At 43.7% G+C, this 18,599-nt stretch overlaps 1 protein-coding gene across 1 annotated transcript in view; it reads left to right on the top strand.

The window, feature by feature from the left end:
- Positions 1-18,599, top strand: part of LOC144807914 (uncharacterized) — a 235,256-nt gene that overhangs the window by 78,133 nt on the left and 138,524 nt on the right. The window contains exon 2 of the mRNA XM_078673505.1: positions 15,445-15,474. Within this exon, the coding sequence (XP_078529631.1) occupies positions 15,445-15,474 (30 nt within the window). The remainder of the gene's footprint in view (positions 1-15,444; positions 15,475-18,599) is intronic.

The following is an 18,599-nucleotide window of genomic DNA, read 5'->3' as shown; positions in this document are numbered from 1 at the left end:
AAAATTGCAGTAAATCAGTATCAAAACAATAAATATAACAATTAATACATTTAACAATTGCCATTTACAAAACCTATGAAATTCACTGAAAAAAACATAGGTTTTAGGCACGTTATAGTTAGAAATTAGCATTGAAAAAACCTTGCTAAGTCAGTGAAAAAACCATAGGTTTCAGCCACATTATAGTTCGGAATTAGCATTTAAAAAGCTTCAGAAATTCACTGAAAAAAACCATAGGTTTCACACATGTTCTAGTTAGCTGAACATTTAACTCATACAAAATCATTGAAATTCCCCCGTTATAGTTAGTTCAGCTAACTATAACTCGCGTGCCCGCAATCCACTGCTGATGACGTCATATATTACATCACTCATGACATGGTCATTGACATCACTCATGACATCACTGATGACATCTATATATATTTCATTTCATGTTAATAACGTTTAATATTGAGTTTTATATTTTTTTGGACATTCATAGTTTTTACTCATATTTATAGTACGTTTTTTTGCACTTTTTGCACTTTTTCCCTGAGGCGGAAAGCCGGGGAAACTAGGTTCGTTATTTGCTGATTTAACTCTGATAATATAAGAAAAACTAGCGATTTTGCACTTTACTCTATGGGCATATTTTAACATTTTAATAATTTTAATCTGTTTTGTACATTGTCTTGACTGTTCTACTTACCTCATTTTCTCAGCAGTCCCCGCAGCCAATTAGGTGCTGACGGGGGACGCTGTTAGGTTGAGCCGCCATCTTTGGTGAGGGGCTGGGTCGCGGACCAGTTGCTTTTCCCACCCACCCTCCTCTACTATTTATGGAAGGAACTCCCCGTCCGCGCAGCGGGCGGGCGCAGCGGGCTCGCCCAAAGGCAAGCCCGTCTGCGCCCGTCCGCGACCGGATCGCGGTCGGATCCAGTGGACTTGGTACTGTGATTTACATGCGCTGCGACCCAGGGGCTGCTTCCCTGATCGGGTCAATCCTTCGGACAATAGGAGCACGGATTTGTTCTGTGTGCACTGTGGCTTTTCCTCGAATGTTCTTCTTGATTTTTGTAAATGCCCTTCTTGGCTGCCCTCACGGGGCCCTAAACTGACCATACCCATTAAAATCGCATTGATAAATTGCCGGTCTTTGGTCAAACATTCTTTTGACATTCTGCAATCCCTCTCGAATAATGATTGGGATTTTTTGTTTTTGACCGAGACCTGGCTTAACGAGGAAACTAATCCTTCCATTGCCCTGGCTATCCCTGATGGTTTTAGTATTATCTGCGCCAACCGACAAGGCGGTAAGAAGGGAGGTGGAGTGGCTATTGTTTACAAGAATAAGTGGACAGTTGCCTCCTCACAATTTGACCCCATTGATACCATTGAGGGGCTTCCTTTCTGCATAAATCTCTCAGCTTCTGTTGCTTTTTCGGGTCTTTTATTATATAGGCCCCCTAATTCTAGCCCCTCCCACCTACCGGCATTACTGGACTACATCTCCCAATCATGTACCCATTATGCCAACTTTACTGTCCTTGGAGACTGCAACCTGCATGTCGACGACCTTTCTTGCCCAATTAGCACCAACTTTTTATCCTCTTTGGCAGCTTGTGGACTGGGCCTTCCTACTCACAAAGCTGGGCATATATTAGATTTAAACTGCTCCAACCTTCTGGAGATCTTCATTGAGGACCCCATTCCTGTAATATGGTCTGATCATTTTATTGTTCCTTTTTCTGTTCTTTTGACCCGCATAGACAAACCTACGTCTTTGCCGCGGTTGCTGGGAAGAAATTGGAGCGAGATTTCTCACAGCTCTCTCTCTGAGTATCTTAAAGATAGCTGTCCTCCCCAGGTGGAGAACCTGGATTCCCGCATCTCCAATCTCAATGAGTGGACATGTAATGCAATCGACTCTCTGGCCCCCCCCCCAGGCTGATAAAAACTTTTAGGGCCTCACCAGCGGCTCCCTGGTATTCGGACAAACTACGCCTTCATAAATCAGCCTGTAAAGTATTGGAGAGGCGCTGGAGATCAGGGTACTCAACAGAAAGTAAACTTGAGTACCCGTAGAGCCCTCAAAGAGTATCGAAAGCTGATTGTCAAACACAAAAGAGATTTCTTAGCTGAGAAAATTGAAAAAGCTAGTAATGCCCCGCGAGAAATTTTCTCTATTGTTAGGTCATTTACTGGCCCACAGGCACTGATTCGTCAGCAGCCTGCTTCTCAAGAACTCTGCTCTAAGCTTTCTGAATTTTTTGAGGACAAGATAGCCCAGATTTATGCCTCTTTTCCCATTGGAGAGAGCATTGGATCCCCTGTGGAACAGACTGATATGTGCAATCAAGGTCCTACCCTCTCTGAGTTCACCGAAATACCCGAGGAGTCCTCTTTTAGGGAACTACTCCGATGCAGGTCAGGCGCTCCGGGGGACCATTGGCCGATAAAAAAGTACAAAGCATTAGCTTCCTTCCTCAATCCTTACTTCAATCCTATATGGAGCTCTTCTTTGAGCTCAGGCATCTACCCAGAAGTCTGGAAGCATGCTTCTTTAGTGCCGATTCTAAAAAAGGCCAATTCAGATCCTGACAATCCGGCTAACTATAGGCCGATATCGCTTCTTCCCGCTCCAGCTAAAATCTTGGAGCGACTAGCCCATCAACAAATTGCGGGCTTTATTGAGAGCCATGATCTTTTCCATGATTCCCAGCATGGCTTTCGTAAAAGCTATAGCACGGAGTCGGCCCTTATTGAGATGGCAGACTCTGTCCTATGGACATTGGATCGGGGCTCGAGGGCGGTGCTGGTGCTGCTGGATTTATCAGCAGCATTTGACACCGTCTCTCACCCCATACTACTGGACACATTGAGGAAACTAGGAATACAGGGCAAGGTCCTTAAGTGGATAGGCTCCTTTTTAACTAATCAAACGCAATGTGTTCATATTCCCCCCTTCACTTCCACACCTAGACCATTGAAATGGGGCGTCCCCCAGGGCTCCTCATTAAGTCCTCTTCTTTTTAATGTCTATTTTGCCCAGTTAGCTGACATGATTTCCAAGTCTGGCATTAAAACAACGTCATATGCCGATGACATTCAGCTGCTTTTTACCTTTGAGAAGCCATCTCCTTCCACCTTTGACCCTCTCAAATCTTGTATCAGAGACATTGCTAATTGGATGGATCTTAATTTTCTGAGACTGAACGCAGCAAAAACTGAAGTGCTCTTTTTTAATCAGTCATCCCCTCTTGACTCTAACATCTGGTGGCCGGAAGATCTTAGCCAAGCCCCGATACCGAAGGATTCGGTTAGAAATCTAGGAGTCCGTTGGGATCAACAGCTGTCATTAGGGTCTCAGGTCCAATCAGTCTCTGCAGCATGTTTTACTAAGATCAAAACGCTAAAAAAACTAATAAATTACTTGCCCAGTGCTAATAGAAAGACGATTGTTCATGCACTAGTTATCTCGCATTTGGATTATATGAATGGACTCTATTTAGGTTTATCCTCCGGCCTCTGACATAAACTTCAAACGGTCCAAAATGCAGCGGCTCGATTGATTGGAGGTTTATCACACAGGCAGCACATTTCTCCTTACCTCCGCGAATTGCACTGGCTGCCTATGAATAAACGAATTGAGTTTAAAGCTATGATATTAGCTTACCGCTCCACTCAGGGCAAGGGGTCTGCCCATCTCAGAACCATCCTCCGTCCTTACTGTAACAGCAGAGCTCTTCGCTCTAATTCTAAACATCTATTGGCCATCCCTAGATTTAAAAAGTCCCGTGCTGGAGGGAAAACATTGAAGCTAGGAGCTGCCCAACGTTGGAACAAATTGCCTATGGGCCTACGCTCGATCAAATCTGAACTCGAATTCCGTTGGGCGCTGAAAACTCACCTCTTTTGCCTATAACTTTATGCCTGAAGGGACTAGCTGTTTAATCATTTAGCGCCTGGACACCCCGTTGGGGTAGCTGCGCACTCTACAAAAGACACAATAATAATAATAATAATAATAATGTTTGACGTGAAGCCCTTTCCATACTGTTGTTGTTTGGAGTGGGCATAGTATGTTTCAGACCTCCAAAGTCCAACAATGTTCCTACTGTCGTACTGTTTTTGAGTGGGAATAGTAAATGTTATCCCTCCACATTCCAACACTTCTGCTACTGTTGTGCTCTTTGGAGTGGGAATAGTAAATGTAACTCCGCTGAAATTCAAAGCATTCCCTACTGTTTCACTGACTGGAGAAGGAATACTAAATCTAACCTCTGGGAAGTTCAACATATTCCCTATTGTTGCGTAAAATAGAGTGGGAATAGCATATTTAATAATTTACGATTCCATAATTTTGGTTGAATAGATTTTATAGGAATATTTTTTTTATGTATTTGTGCAGTTTATAGATTTCTAGTAAATGTCTATTTTTGGGTTTGTAGTTTTTATATTTTCTGTATTGCCTAAATTAATTAATTATATTTTTGTTACTGGATTGTTTACATTTGTTTTATATATGTATTCATAGTGTTAAATTTTAAATATTATGTGTTTCTGTGTTCATATAAGTATATATTACATATAGTGGACCTTAATGACATTCTCTGTTCATTGTTAGCACTGGAAGTTTGTGGTTTCCTGGACGTAGAAGAGAATCCTCAGACCCACTTTACTCACAGTTATGGGGGCACCTTCAATTATGTTTGCTATATATAATTTTGCTTTCTTTCCAATGAAGTCAGCAATCCCCCTGCCTCATCTGAACCCACTTTTTAGGAAGAGGAATGATATCAACAATACATTTTATTTTGGCCTTAAAGAACTTTAGCTCTGCCAAAATATAATGACCCTCTACAACATAGGGTAAGTAAGTAAGTAATTTTATTTAGCATAGTTACTTAAAACCAATGCAATACAAAACAAAGTAAAAGAAGATTTTTTAAAACTAAATGCTTGATAAAACCAGTAAAACACAATCACAGTTCGTCGATTCATTTAGGCACAACATTTCATCCTGTTAGATTAGTCTAATAACATTTTTATTCAGTTTTGTTTTGTAAAATATTGTTGCTTTCCCGGTATTCTCATTTTTCTCTTTAATTCAGCCATGATGATGGGTGCTGTTATGTTTTGTCAAACTATATCAAAACCTTTAGAGATTAGTTTGTGGCATCTTCTTTTTCACTGCCTTCATAAATTTCGCAAAACTACAGTTCAGCTGGGGGTCCTGGCATGCAAAATAGGCAAGAACTGCATTCCTTCGTGTGCGTATCCCTCGTCGATTGAAGTGATGTTTCAGCAGATATTTCCGTTCATCCAGCAGTTTCTCGCAGGAACATAGCAAGTGCAGCATGTCCTCTTGCGCTAGGCCGCATAACCGACAGAGGGAGCCTGCTTTGACTTTAAGCCAGCGTGGAAAGTTTTGAATGCAGGGTAGCAAGCCCAACCTATACTTTAAGAAACACATTTTAACGTGTTTGGCATAACCCACACCAAAGTAGCTCTGTGGTGCTTTTGTTGAGTAAGAGTTCAGGGTCATCCAGCCATGCGTTCTTTTTGAAAGGCTGCCTTATCTTGAACCCACGATAGTTGTTTGATGTATTTCTTAACCAGATTTTTAAATGTTGTATGATTTGCTGGGGTGTCCCAAAGCTGCTTTAATCCCGTATTTGCCAGGCTGCTCGTAAGGTACTTGGCTGCTGGTGAGGATGGGTGTTGTCCATAGGTGCTCGTCCATAGGTGCTCGTTTAGAGTTCCTTGTTTTGATTTCCTCACTTTGTCCCAGGCTGAAATACAGGCCCCCTGTCTTGCCAGTAGCTGTTGTTGGATACCGAACTCTAGCCTGATTTGTGCTGGTGAAGTTCGCTTGAGCAGGCTAAAGATGATTCTGTAGGCAGCTATAATTGTATTGTCAAGGATCTTAGCATCTCTGCCTCTAAGTACCTCGCTCCCGTAGGTAATTGTTGGCAGAAGTTTGGCACGGATTACTTGTGCCAGAGGTAAAAGAGAGGGTCCAGAGAGTTTGCTGTTTAATGTTTTTAACGAGATAGCCAAAGCAAGCCCTTTTCCTCTGATGCTCATTCTCTGAGCGATAAACTGCCCGCTGTTATCAATCTTTACTCCTAAGTATTTGTACATTGGCGTGTCTTCAATTCGTGTGTTGTTCCAGAACCACAATATAGATTTTCTTTTGTTTTTACTGATGGTCATTGACTGAGTTTTCTCCAGATTTATTGTCAATTCATTTGCTTTTGAGTAGCTGTGTGTTGCATTCACAAGATGTTGAATCCCTACCTTTGTGTGGCTTATTAAGACTATATCGTCTGCATATATAAGACAGGGTAGTTGGAGCCCTCCTAATTTTGGGAGCGTGGGAATTGCAGCTGTTTAGGATCAGTACAAGGTCGCCTAAGAACAGGTTGAAGAGAGTGGGGGCCAGGAAGCAGCCCTGTTTGAGGCCCTTGTTGGTCTGTATACGCCTTGACAGAACTGATCCATCCCCCACCTTTATCTGTACCCAGGTCTCTGTATGAAGGTTGATCAGCAGATCCAGCAGAGGTCTCGGTATCCCCCAGCCATTCAGTTTTGACCATAAAATATTCCGATTTATGTGATCAAAGGCAGCCTTATAGTCTATGAAACAAAAGTGGATGGGCATTTTGTTTAATTCTGCCTTATCTATGAGTATACCCATAGTTAGAATATTGGTCATTGTGCCTACTGATTTGGCAAAGCCTGTCTGTCTCTGTGGCCCATGCCAACAACTCCTCCAGGAGTATGCCTGCAAAATACTTTGCCTCATTATCAATTAAGGCCACCAATCGATAGTTTTGAGGTGAAGCCTTGTCCCCTGCCTTAAAAATTGGAGAAATGATTGAGCTCTTCCAGGAGCTTGGCAGGATGTTGTAATATCTTATCTCCAAAAAAAGGGGTTCGAGAGCTGCTGCCCAGCCTTTCACATCTTGTTTGTATAGGATTGGCGGGATTCTATTTGGACCTGGAGCTCCCTCACTTCTTCCTTTTTTAATTTGGCGTTTGATAGTGTTTTGTAAGTTCAACAAATCATCATTTAAAATCGATTTCTGACCATCTTGGATGCTAATGTTCATTTGGGGTGATTGTACTTTGAATTTTTTACAAGTATCCGTCTCACGGTCCGATATTAACGCCTGGTTTTTTCCCATGACCTGATTAAAGTGGGTTCCAAGATAACTTGCCCATGTTTCTTCTGTGATATTGGATGAAACCCCATTATGCATAGATCTTATGAAGGAGTTTATGGTTTTCCAGAACCTTGCCCCATCGTTCCGTTTGGTATCAGAGTGAAGTCTTGCCCACAAATTGTCCTCCATGGATAAATTAGCTTCCCATTTTAGTTTTTTCAATGTTACTTTTAGTTTCCGTAAGTGGTCATGCTTCACTATGTCCATGGGTTTCTGTTGAAGTTCTCTCATCGTGCGGTAAATTGGTGTTTTTGTGGCTCTAATTTTTGCTTCATACTCTAGAGTAAATTTCCTCGAACTGCCGCAGCCTGATTTTACGTGTGGCTTGGGTCTTGTAGCGTAGATGGACATGGTTTTTGTAAATTGTTCCCATTTAACAATTTCGCTTGATCCAGTGCGAGCCCCAAAATGCTCTTTTGCTCTTTCTATTAGAGTTTCATCAGTTGCTACTGAGTATTTGATTTTTTTACAATTGACGGTGTGGACCGACTCTTTTGGTCCCTTGGATATCTCAAATTTGGGCTTCACGGTTTCGAGAGTGATTTCTTGAGGGCAATGATCGCTATCTGTGTTTTTAACTATCCGAAAAGAGGTTATATGTTGAAATAATGGTAGTAAAATGAAAGTGTAGTCTAATATGCTACTTGCTCTTGTTGAGTGAAATGTTGAAGCCGGAGGGTTGTCTCCGGCAAACCTTCCATTTAGAGCCCTGATGTTTAAATGTTCCAATTCTTCTAGAGTCTGATTGCCCAGTTTTGTTTGTTTGGGTATTTTCGACTTCCCTTGTGGTGGGATATCCCAAGTTGAATTTTGAGTTAGGATCTAGTCTTGCGAGCTACCCATGAGGTTGAGATTGAAGTCTCCAGTGAGCATGACGTTTGTTGTAGGTCTTTCCCTTATGCACTCCTCCATGTAGTTGCATAGGTCTTTAACTGCCTTTGTTTTCTTTCTGGGGTGGACATAGGCGTTAATCAGAGTAAAGTCAGTATCAGCATTACCTGTTTTTAGTTGTGCCAAAGGAAAGTTTACTGCCAGCAAGGCTGTAGAAGATGGTCCAACTTCTTTTACCACGAGGGTGCTTGTGGCTGATACATATATTACTAGGCCGCCTTATGGATGCCCATATTTGGCTATCCTTTTTGCACCGGTAAAGAAGCGTAAGTATCCCTAGAGATGCGGGGGATCTACAAGCCATGTCTCTTATAGTGCCACTACATCGAAAGTTCTAATGTAGTCCATAAACACTGAGTCAGATATTTTAGAGGCTAGGCCATTGATGTTCCACGAACATATACGTAATAGGTCATGATTGCACTTACTTGACTTTGGGACGGTTTGTTATTTGTTGTTATTTATTGTTCTTGCTATCCATCTTAAGTCTGACAATCCAGTCGGTAATGTTTTTTCATCTCCGATCCGTCGAGTGATGCCGGTATGTTGGTCGTTGCTTGTTCCACCTGGCCCTGCCGCTCCTCTGAGAACAGAAGTTCCGGGGGTTTTTGCGATGGCCTGGTCCTCCACCTTTGCCACCGGAATTAATATTTCTGGATATCTTGGCTTTGTGTATGGTTTTATTGTTATCCCCCAATTTTTGAAAGTCTCGGCTTCGGCTTGTATTTTCTGAGAGATTGCTATAGTGGCCCAGGTTGCTTTAGTTTTTTCTCTGCCTGTACCATCATCGTCTATGATTTCGATAGAGACCAGGTCAGAGCTATTCACTTCTACCAAAGAGGGGATATGAGAAAAAAAAGGTAGGATGTTGCCTCTGTTAAGTGTATCATGCCTTCCTTGCGAGATGTAATCCGGGTTGAACCATGTGACACCTGTTAGATTTCTTTGTTCGTTTATGATCCCACTCTCTTTGTAGGATTAGCTTGATGGTTTATGCTCTGCTAATCGTGTTACAGTTGGTTTGGCCTGGTTGGTATTGACTACAGTGTCTCTTGTTACTTGGCCAAATATGTGCTGATTTGATGCAGGCGGCTTGGCCAGTTGGTAGTTCTCTCCGGGCCAGGGGGGGTGGCACATAAGATCCGCAGTCATTGTGGTTGCTGGTTCTTCTTCTGTCTGATCCACCCATAATGTGTGCGGACGGTATCGCTTGAGTAATAGTAGATAGTTGACTATCTGTCGGCCCTTTGCCCTTCCTAAGGTTATTTGGTTCCGGGTTTTTCCCAGGCCTTTTACCCGGAATGTGTTCTTGCTTGATGATTTGTGAAAAATTAGTGCTAGACGTCTTGTTGCTTTTTGGTGACCATTTCGAATCGGGTACACAAGTTGCTTTACTGTCCCCGCAGGGTTGGAGGCGTGAGTCTTGTGATCCGGCTTCAGGATCTTTGTACATAATATGTCCAAGTGTTTCCAAGTTCTTGTTTTTTTTATCCTTCCCGTTGGTGGTTTGAGTTGGTGCTCTTACCTCTACAGGAGTCTCTGATGTACTAGTGCCTCCCTCAGGTTGGAGTATGCTTTGTTCTGCAGCAAGGGTATTCCCGAAGAGATGCATACAACCATCGCGGTTCGAGTGTGTTTTATGTTTCCTGCCTTTACGTTTTTTTGTTAGTCTTTGTTTAGCGTTCATTTTTGTGACTGCTTTGTCTAATTCCAAGGTTTCAGGAAGTAGAGGATATGGTGTTCCAGTTTCGATGGCCGCTGTGCTTTTGGATATATTGGATAAGGGGACTCTTGTTTTGGAATATCCTTTTTTGGTAATTCCCAGCAATTGTGTGCTCCTTGAGGTTTCTGTTTCTTCTCCAAAATGGCCATCGCAGGGATTGGTTTGTTGGCACTGAGCAGACGATTTAAGCTGTGTGCACAGATCGCTCAGTATTGTTGGGAGTGAAGACAGTTTATCAATAATTAGTCCGCATCCACATCCACCTCTGTTGGTCCTATTTGCATCTTGCGATTGATCAAGCTTGTTTTGAAGAAGCGTGTTTAGCGTGCCCAGCTTCCCGTCAATGGCGACCACAAATACGGCCAATGTGTCCAATAGCGTTAATTGGGTGTTCATTTTGTCCGATTGGTAGTGAAGGGCTTCTACCAGGAGTTGTATTGTTTTTAGCAGGCGCGGGCCAAGCGCGTTCGTGCTATGTGTGTTTTGGGGTTTCTGCTTGATTTCCTGGAGTTATGAATCGTTTTTGAGCCCTCTCTGACGCGCCTGCATTCTCCGCTGGTTGTTCCTGGGAGCCATCAGTTGTCATAATCGGCATATTGGCGCTCATCCCACTTCTGCTCTTATCTAAACCAACGCTGGATCCTGCCTGTCTTTCCAACTATAGACCAATCTCTTTGCTCCCTTTTCCTATTAAGATCGTGGAAAAATGGGTGACCCGCTCACTCTCAGGCTTCCTGGAGGAAATCAGATGGTTCGATGAGTCACAGTTTGGCTTCCGTCCTGGGCACGGGACGGAATCCGCACTGGTAACCGTATTGGACAATCTTCGTTCGCGTGTCGACAGTGGTCGGGCAGCCTTCTTAGTGCTGCTCGACATGTCGGCCGTGTTCGATACGGTTTGCCATCGGACCCTCATCAGGAGGCTTGAGGAGTGCGGGGTCACAGAGGGAGCAGGAGATTGGCTGGTATCCTATCTCAGTAGCCGGCAGCAGTTGGTCTTGCTACCTCCATTTCGATCGGAGCCACGGAAAGTAGGGAAGGGGGTCCCACAGGGCTCGGCCATCAGCCCTATACTTTTTAATTTGTACCTCCGCCCTCTGGTCCAGCTTATAAAATCTTTTGGTGTCTCAGCTTTTAATTACGCTGACGACACCCAGCTGGTCTTTTCTCTGGAAGGAAACAACGCGGTCCCGTTGGAGACATTCCACTGCTGTATGGCAGCCACGGCGGATTGGCTGCGGGCCAATTCCCTACAATTTAACAGCACAAAGACGGAAGTGCTCCACTGCTCCATGGACCGGATTCCGCGGGTACTCCCAGAGAACTTTTGGCCTGTAACTTTTTCCGAGCCAGTAGCGGCTGCGGAGTCAGCTCGTAATTTGGGGGTGATCTTCGGCCCAAATCTACAGCTTGACATGCACGCCAATAAGACCATCTCTAAGTGCATGACGCTGCTACGCATGTTGCGTAAAGTCCTGCCCCTCCTCCCCGCTCAGGCCAGGCCGGAAGTAGTCCGCGGGACCATACTAAGTCGTTTAGATTATTGTAATGCGCTAATTCTGGAGGCCCCAAAAAATCTGCTGGGGAAGTTACAACGGGTGCAGAATATGGCCGCCAAGCTGGCTCTTTCTCGCCCTAATTTTAGCTCTTCTACTCTAGCTTTAAGAGATTTACACTGGCTACCGGTGCACCTGCGTGTATTGTATAAGGCGGCGTGCCTGGTGTTTAAGGCGGTACATCGACAGGGGACAGGGTCCAGTGCTTTTGCAGAATATGTTTGCCTGGTACTCTGCCCCGCGGCCCCTCCGCTCTTCTTCGGCACAACTGCTTGTGGTCCCGAGGTTTCAGAGAGTCAGGATGGGTGGCCGCTCATTTAGTGTTGCAGCAGCCAAACTTTGGAACTCCCTGCCACTCTCTTTGAGAAGCTACAGGGATTACTTCTCGTTCAGGAAAGCCTTAAAAACGCATCTCTTTCCTAGAAATGTCTGAGCAGTGAAAAGTGTTGTTGACCGAAGTTCAAGCGCCAGGATGCCCTTTGGGTGACAGGATCGTGCTCTACAAGAATACCTACAATACAATACAATCTTGGGAGTATGCAGCAAGGAGATCTTCCCACACTTCCTTTCCCTGGGAGGAATATAGCCAATGCCTGTCTGCATTGGCTATATTACTCCCTGACCTCGATGTGCTGTTATAATCAATCCCTTGTGCGATTTGAGATGTAGCTGGGGCTCCCAGGGATAATTCATTCTCTTTCCAGCGCTCCTTTGGGCTTGCCTCCTTGATGTCACTGAGGTGGTTTGTTGCCTCTTGGCTTCTTGGTTCGCAGTTCGTTGGTGCGTCGGTTTCGCTGCGCGTGTCGATACGTGTACTGATTATATTCTCCTCACAGGGTATGCCATCAGCAGTGTCGCGGATGTCTATTTGGCTGTTGTCAATTTTGTCTACAGATAGGTTTTTTGCGTCATTTGTCCTGTGTACTTGGATTAGGTCGGTTTCTAAGACAATTTTTCTTCCGAGCTTTTTCCCAGTGGTTGTAGTGTCCTGAGTTGTCCAGCTTTTATCGTGCTGAGGAGTTGATGTCACTTGCGGTGAACTTCTGGCTGTAGTGCTAGGGCTTCACTTGCTGTTGTTGTCGGTCAGTGTGCCAATGTACTGTAAAGGCTGTGGGGGCTGGGATGGTTCGATAGGTTGCTGTAGGCCAGATAATTCATTAATGTTTGAAAGTAAGGTGTCCCCCGTGTTTTTTAGGAAACAGAACTTTGTATAGATTTTTGGATGAAACATAGTTTGACAGGTTTTTGTTTTACTGCTCTTTTCTGCTTTTGTTGTTTGCTCGTTTCTTGAGCTGTTGGAGTCCGATTTGTCTGATGTTATATAAATTAATGAGCAATCGCTCTGTGTTGTCGGCCTGGTTTTGGTTGGTGGTTTCTCCCTAGTCCCATCGAGCGCCTTCGGCGTTCATTTGTGTTTTTTTGTGCCTCCTTTGCTCATAGAGCATCCTCGGACGCGCCCTGATCTCATGCTGCGTGGTCGACCTTCTGGCCCACAAGATAGTGGCCAACAGACAGCAGACAGTGGCAGCGGTGGTGAGGATGCTGACTCTTGGAGTAGCACACTTTTTCAGAAGGCTGTGATTTTTTAGAGACTCCTGCTGGCTACAGGTGAGGTGGCGGCAAGTTGGGAGGCTTGCAAGCCACCAGAGCTACGCCTCTAAGGCGGGGCGGGGCGAGAAATGAGGCAGCATTGGCGGGGGCGGCAGTGGCAATGGGTTTAGCTTTAAACAGATTTCTGACGAGGTGAGCGGCGAGCGGAGCTCACAGGGGGACCGCAGGCCAGAAGACCTAGTCAGACTGCCTCCTCGGTCAGCTCCCCGGGCTCTTACTTCGCAGCCGCCTCGAACAGTGGCCGCGCTCGCGTCCTTGCTCACGTCCTTGCCTAGCTATTTACTGCTGCCTTGCTGCCTGCCAGTCTTTCTCGGGCTCACAATATCTGAAGTTATACCCGCTTTAGAGGACTCGGTCCATGTGGGCAGGTGAGAGCAGGTATTGCTCGTTTCCACGTGATGATGGCTTAGCACTGTAATTCAAATCTGAAGGCAAGAAGTGTTTACTCCGGTTCAAGGCAGGGGCTGTGGCTGCCGCTCGGTGCCTCTGTGCCCGGGCACACTCCCGCAGTGTAAGTCCCGGTTGCAGCCGGGCTGGCCTGGCAGAGCCCGCAGAAGCACAGGAAAACTCCACCCCATCTCAGCTGCACCCCACTCACCTCCTCTCCCCGCTTGCCTGCTTGCTTGCTCCCGCTTTGCTTCCTCGATCAGACGTGAGCAACCGATCAATCCAGCCCAGCCTGATCTGTAGGCCCTTCGGTGCTCTATGCAAGAGTGGAAAGTAGAGTGCAGAGGCCGCAGTAACTGTGAGGGGCAGCCACGGGGGCAGCAGCTCGGCATCACAGTAAAGATCAATGGAGCTTGGCGGCAATCGTGGGAGGCGGCGAGGCAATGCAGCGTCCTCCACCTCTCCTACCTCGCACCCTGAGACCGGTGGTTGACGAACAAAATCGACCAGGCACCACACGAGGGCGCTCCTGTTTAGTTGCAATGTATGAGCAACATAGGGGGAAATCCATATGTTGTAGCGTTCATTAGTTTTTCTTTATTCAAAAATAAACTTCCAGTTTGGGAGTTTGTTTTTGAAAAATAGAAAACCTTGTAAACGTTTGATGAGTGGCCTTAATGTTTGAAGGAAATCTCTATCACACCTTTGTAACATTGATAAGAAGCACCATGTCAGGAGTACCAACCAATATTAAGAGTTGTCAACTGAGCTGGCTAAATCACTCCCTAAGATTTTAACAACTAAAATAGTTCCATTAGCCTATTTCACCCCTATGGCATGCTGTTAAAGTGCTCTCAAACTGTTGCTTTGAATGTCACCTGTTTCATGAACACTGGACTGTCCAGTGATCACAAAACATTGGCCTACTACTATATCTACTCTATTGAAATTACTGCACAGATAAGTTGAGTGTTTACACATTGTCCTGTCCTGTGAACACTACATGACTATGGGGCAGTATTGGTGAACATAAACTGCTGGGTATAGTTACAGTAATAGCAAAAAAAAGGTATTGCCAGATATTGGAAATCTGCAACACCTGTTTTGGAAAATGGCCCTCTCTGAAGGGTCAACCTAATCTTTTTCACTTCCTCCTCCCCTTTTTCTGACCTTGCTTTTGCTGACCTTAGGACCAGTGCTAGAATGCATGTGCTTCTCCCTAAAAGCTGGTAACATTGGTGTATAAACAAATGGCATATTTAATTTACTTGTAAGTCCATTGTAAAGTGGTATACTATGTACCAAGGATCTCTAAATTAAACGCTACTAGTGGGTCTGCAGGACTGATTGTGCCACGCATACAAGTAGCCATTTAATCATGTTTCAGGCCTGGAACTGCAGATCCTATGTGTACAGATTTACTGCCACTTTGACTTGGCGTTTATAAACCTTTGGCTTAACTACTTTTCCAAGGAGATTTCTTGAGTAATCATTCCTTCCTTTCTCTTCACTGCCTCTAGTCTCTTCTTCGGTCATTTCCAGCAAGTGCTGGAACTCCTATGTTTTCTCAAGTAATTTTCCGTACCTCAATTTTGCTTCAATATGCTCTCTACCCTCATGATTTGTCTCAGGTCTTCCCCTAAGAACTCCTTTATGTCCAAGTAATAACCCAGTACTCTAGTAACTACTCTGTTCTTAGCCACTCTTGCTCTTCTTCCCAGTAGTCTCCCATTTTTCCTCTGCGCTCTGTTGCTCTCTCTCTCTCATTCCTCCTCTGTCCAGTGTCTCATATATTCCTTTTTTGCTTGCAGGACTCTCTTCTCATTTCTCATTCTTTCCCTGTTATGCACTCAGTGGTGGCCTCCAATCTCACCTCCTTAGTGCTAAGCTGTCTCCACTCTACCCTATTCCTACTCACCTGTTCATAGTGCATCTCTCTTCAGATATCTAAGGTCTTCCCCTACTGATTTGTCTCTCAGCAATATTCAGTGTCAGCCAACCTCAACTTTTTTCTCTCCCGTCTTCTGATGATAACAGTCATTATTTCTTCTCTCCTCCCCAGGCTCCCCATGGTGCAGCTCAGCTCTACCAGGTACGTTGATCTATGTGGATCTGTGTTAGTAAAAATGTGGGGCATCATTTTCCAAGGAAGACTTTACTCATACTTGGTGTATATTAGGATTATCTAATTCTAAATATTTTAAAAATGTTCCTACCTACACAAGATTACCTTACAGCTGTAAGAAGGAATAGGCATATGTACCGACCAAAAAGACATTACAACAAATAATGCTGAATTCACTTCACGTTCACACTTTCATACTATTTCTATAAAAGTACAAAAGTAGCTAGCAAATTATAAGGCACATGAACTTATGTGAACCACTAGATTGCAGCTAACGATCAGGTGTCTGGCTCTTCTCAAGGGAATAATTTGAGAAGATATTGAAGACGTTCTACTGTTGAGTACCATGGAAAGCTGACTTCTCTAAGCAAATAGTTCTTGCTTCTCTATGCCAAGGCTTTCCTTACTTAAACAGTTAAGCTAACTGGGCAGGGAACAACACCCGAAAAAAAAAAAAGTCGTATATTTAAAAGGAGTCTTGATATGCAAGAATGGAAAGGCTTTGGTAGGGCTCAACAAAACAAAGTGCCAGTACTGCGATGTGAGTTCATATGTTTTCAATGCACAATGACTTTAAACAATTGTCGCATAAACACAAGCCAGAATGTGTCTGTCTTAATCTTTTTAATCTTTTGTATATTCAGAAATATTTTTTATCATTTTCAAAAAAGTTCTCTAAATTGGACAAAACAAGGGGAGAGGGAAATACATTAAAAGGTCTTCTCGAAATAGTGTGTGAAGAGCAAAGCTAAAGACAACAAGCACTAGAAAAAAAATTGGAATAGGCGTCACTCATACAACTCATTTGCCATCTGTCATTTATTCGGTGAAACTATCATACGCAAATATCTTGCACTCAAGGGTAAGACAACAATCCTTACTATCCTGACTCCTGAGTGGAACCTTCAAGTTTAAAACGGACAAGCATAACCAGAGATGTTACCTTGTCTTCTTAGCATTCTTCAAATGCTCCTGTTTTCAATGGTAAAGGGTCGACTGTGACGACCTGTTACGGACTATGGCACCCATCCTGTGCTGTTAACAAAAATCAAACTATGAGGTGTTGGATACCATTAAGGGTATAGTAGAAATCCGTATCATAGATGGTACAATTCAGACATCTCATTTAATCCTGTGACTGCAGAATTATATTTCGGAATCAGAGTTGCCTCTCGTGAAGATAGTTTATCCTCCAGGTCGCCTCCTCTTGGGTCGGGTTCTACCTTGGAGATCACCGTCCATTTTAGATCATTCTCTGTATGTGAATGGTCAATCCAGTGCTGCACGAGTGGTGCAGTGAGGATTTCTACTATACCCCTAATGGTATCCAACACACTAAAGACATCCATTTGCAAGCACTCAACATAAGGCTTTATTCATTAATGGAACTTCTTGCAAGCAGCTATAACTTTATGGAGTCCATCGCCCAGCATGCCTTTCAACGCCCTCAAAAAAAACTTGGTTTCTCCATGGAGGCACAGAGCTTCCACTGTGTAGTTTTCAACATACGTTATAAAGATAAGGGTCATTACCAATAAGAGAGAAAACCCTGACTTTGAAAATACGAAGAAAGAAGCTTTCGCACTATTTTAAAATACTTTTCCAGAAACGACTATAGTTCCCAGAGCACTTAGCGTCAACAAACACTTCATATATCATATGCCCGGAAACGATATTCCAAAGTGCGACGGCATACTGAGAGATGCCGCGCCAGGAAGAGGAGACCCGCTTCTCAACAAGGTAGGCTTCCAAAAGCATCCCGAAACGGGAACATCGCAAAACCAACCCATTCCTCCGCTAGTGCGGGTTAAGGAAACTAGGCATATTATGGGTATTCAGATTAATAGAGAAGGCATGAGATAGGCTGAACATCGAACACGAGCTCCCTCGCCTTTGACGGCAATCACTGATACATTCATTTTCCCCCTTTCTTTCCCTCTGTGTCACGCAGGAACCGGGTTTTAAGGAAACCAGCAAGCCAAGACAAACTTGCCCCATGCTGAAATCATTGCCTTTAAAAGGTACTTGCCATTCTAATTTATAGCTCTGTTTACACGCTTTAGCTTGTGGATCATCTCATAGTTAGATTTTTGGTAACAGCACAGGATGGGTGCCATAGTCCGTAACAGGTCGTCAGTCGACCCTTTACCATTGAAAACAGGAGCATTTGAAGAATGCTAAGAAGACAAGGTAACATGTCCGGTTATGCTTGTCCGTTTTAAAGTTGAAGGTTCCACTCAGGAGTAAGGATTGTTGTTTTATCTTTCACAGGACTGAACCCTCCAAGGTCCTGAGGAGAATCCCCACAACTAAGGGGCTTCGAAACGCGTCGACCCTCTTTTGTTTACAAGGCCAATCTTGTGATAATGTTATTGTAAAACATTTAGATTGTAAAAAGGTTTTGATGGCCTTATAGATGATTAATCTGATGTCATTAGAAATAATTTAAAAAACAATATTAGTATCCCACCACTTATAATAATAATAGGTTCTGTTGAACTTTGGTGAGGCTATCCACATTCTTTTTTCTACTAAATTCTTTCTCGCGTTGTCTTTATTTTCATTTTTGTTTGTTTACCCTTGAGTGCAAGATATTTGCGTATGATAGTTTCACAGAATAACTGACAGATAGCAAATGAGTTGTATGAGTGACGCCTATTTCAATTTTTTTTCTAGTGCTTGTTGTCTCTAGCTATGCTCTTCACACACTACTATTTCGAGAAGACCTTTTAATGTATTTCCCGCTCCCCTTGTTTTGTAGAGAACTTTTTTGAAAATGATAAAAAATATTTCTGAATATACAAAAAATTAAAAAGATTAAGACAGACACATTCTGGCTTGTGTTTATGCGACAATTATTTAAAGTCATTGTGCATTGAAAACATATGAACTCACATCGCAGTACTGGCACTTTGTTTTGTTGAGAATGATACTTGCCGCAGCCTTACTGCGCTTCAGCCAAACCCTTCTGTTGTTTCTTGGTAGTACTTTAAGCATGTATAAAATGATTTTGCATTTCTCTCCATTTTCATCATGAAAACCCACAACAAATCAATATTGTTCAGTCTAATCATTTCAAGATGAAGATCAAC

This window comes from Lissotriton helveticus, chromosome 1_2, assembly GCF_964261635.1.
Source record: "Lissotriton helveticus chromosome 1_2, aLisHel1.1, whole genome shotgun sequence".
NCBI classification, from domain to species: Eukaryota; Metazoa; Chordata; class Amphibia; order Caudata; family Salamandridae; genus Lissotriton; species Lissotriton helveticus.
This window is presented reverse-complemented; position numbering and strand designations above follow the sequence as displayed.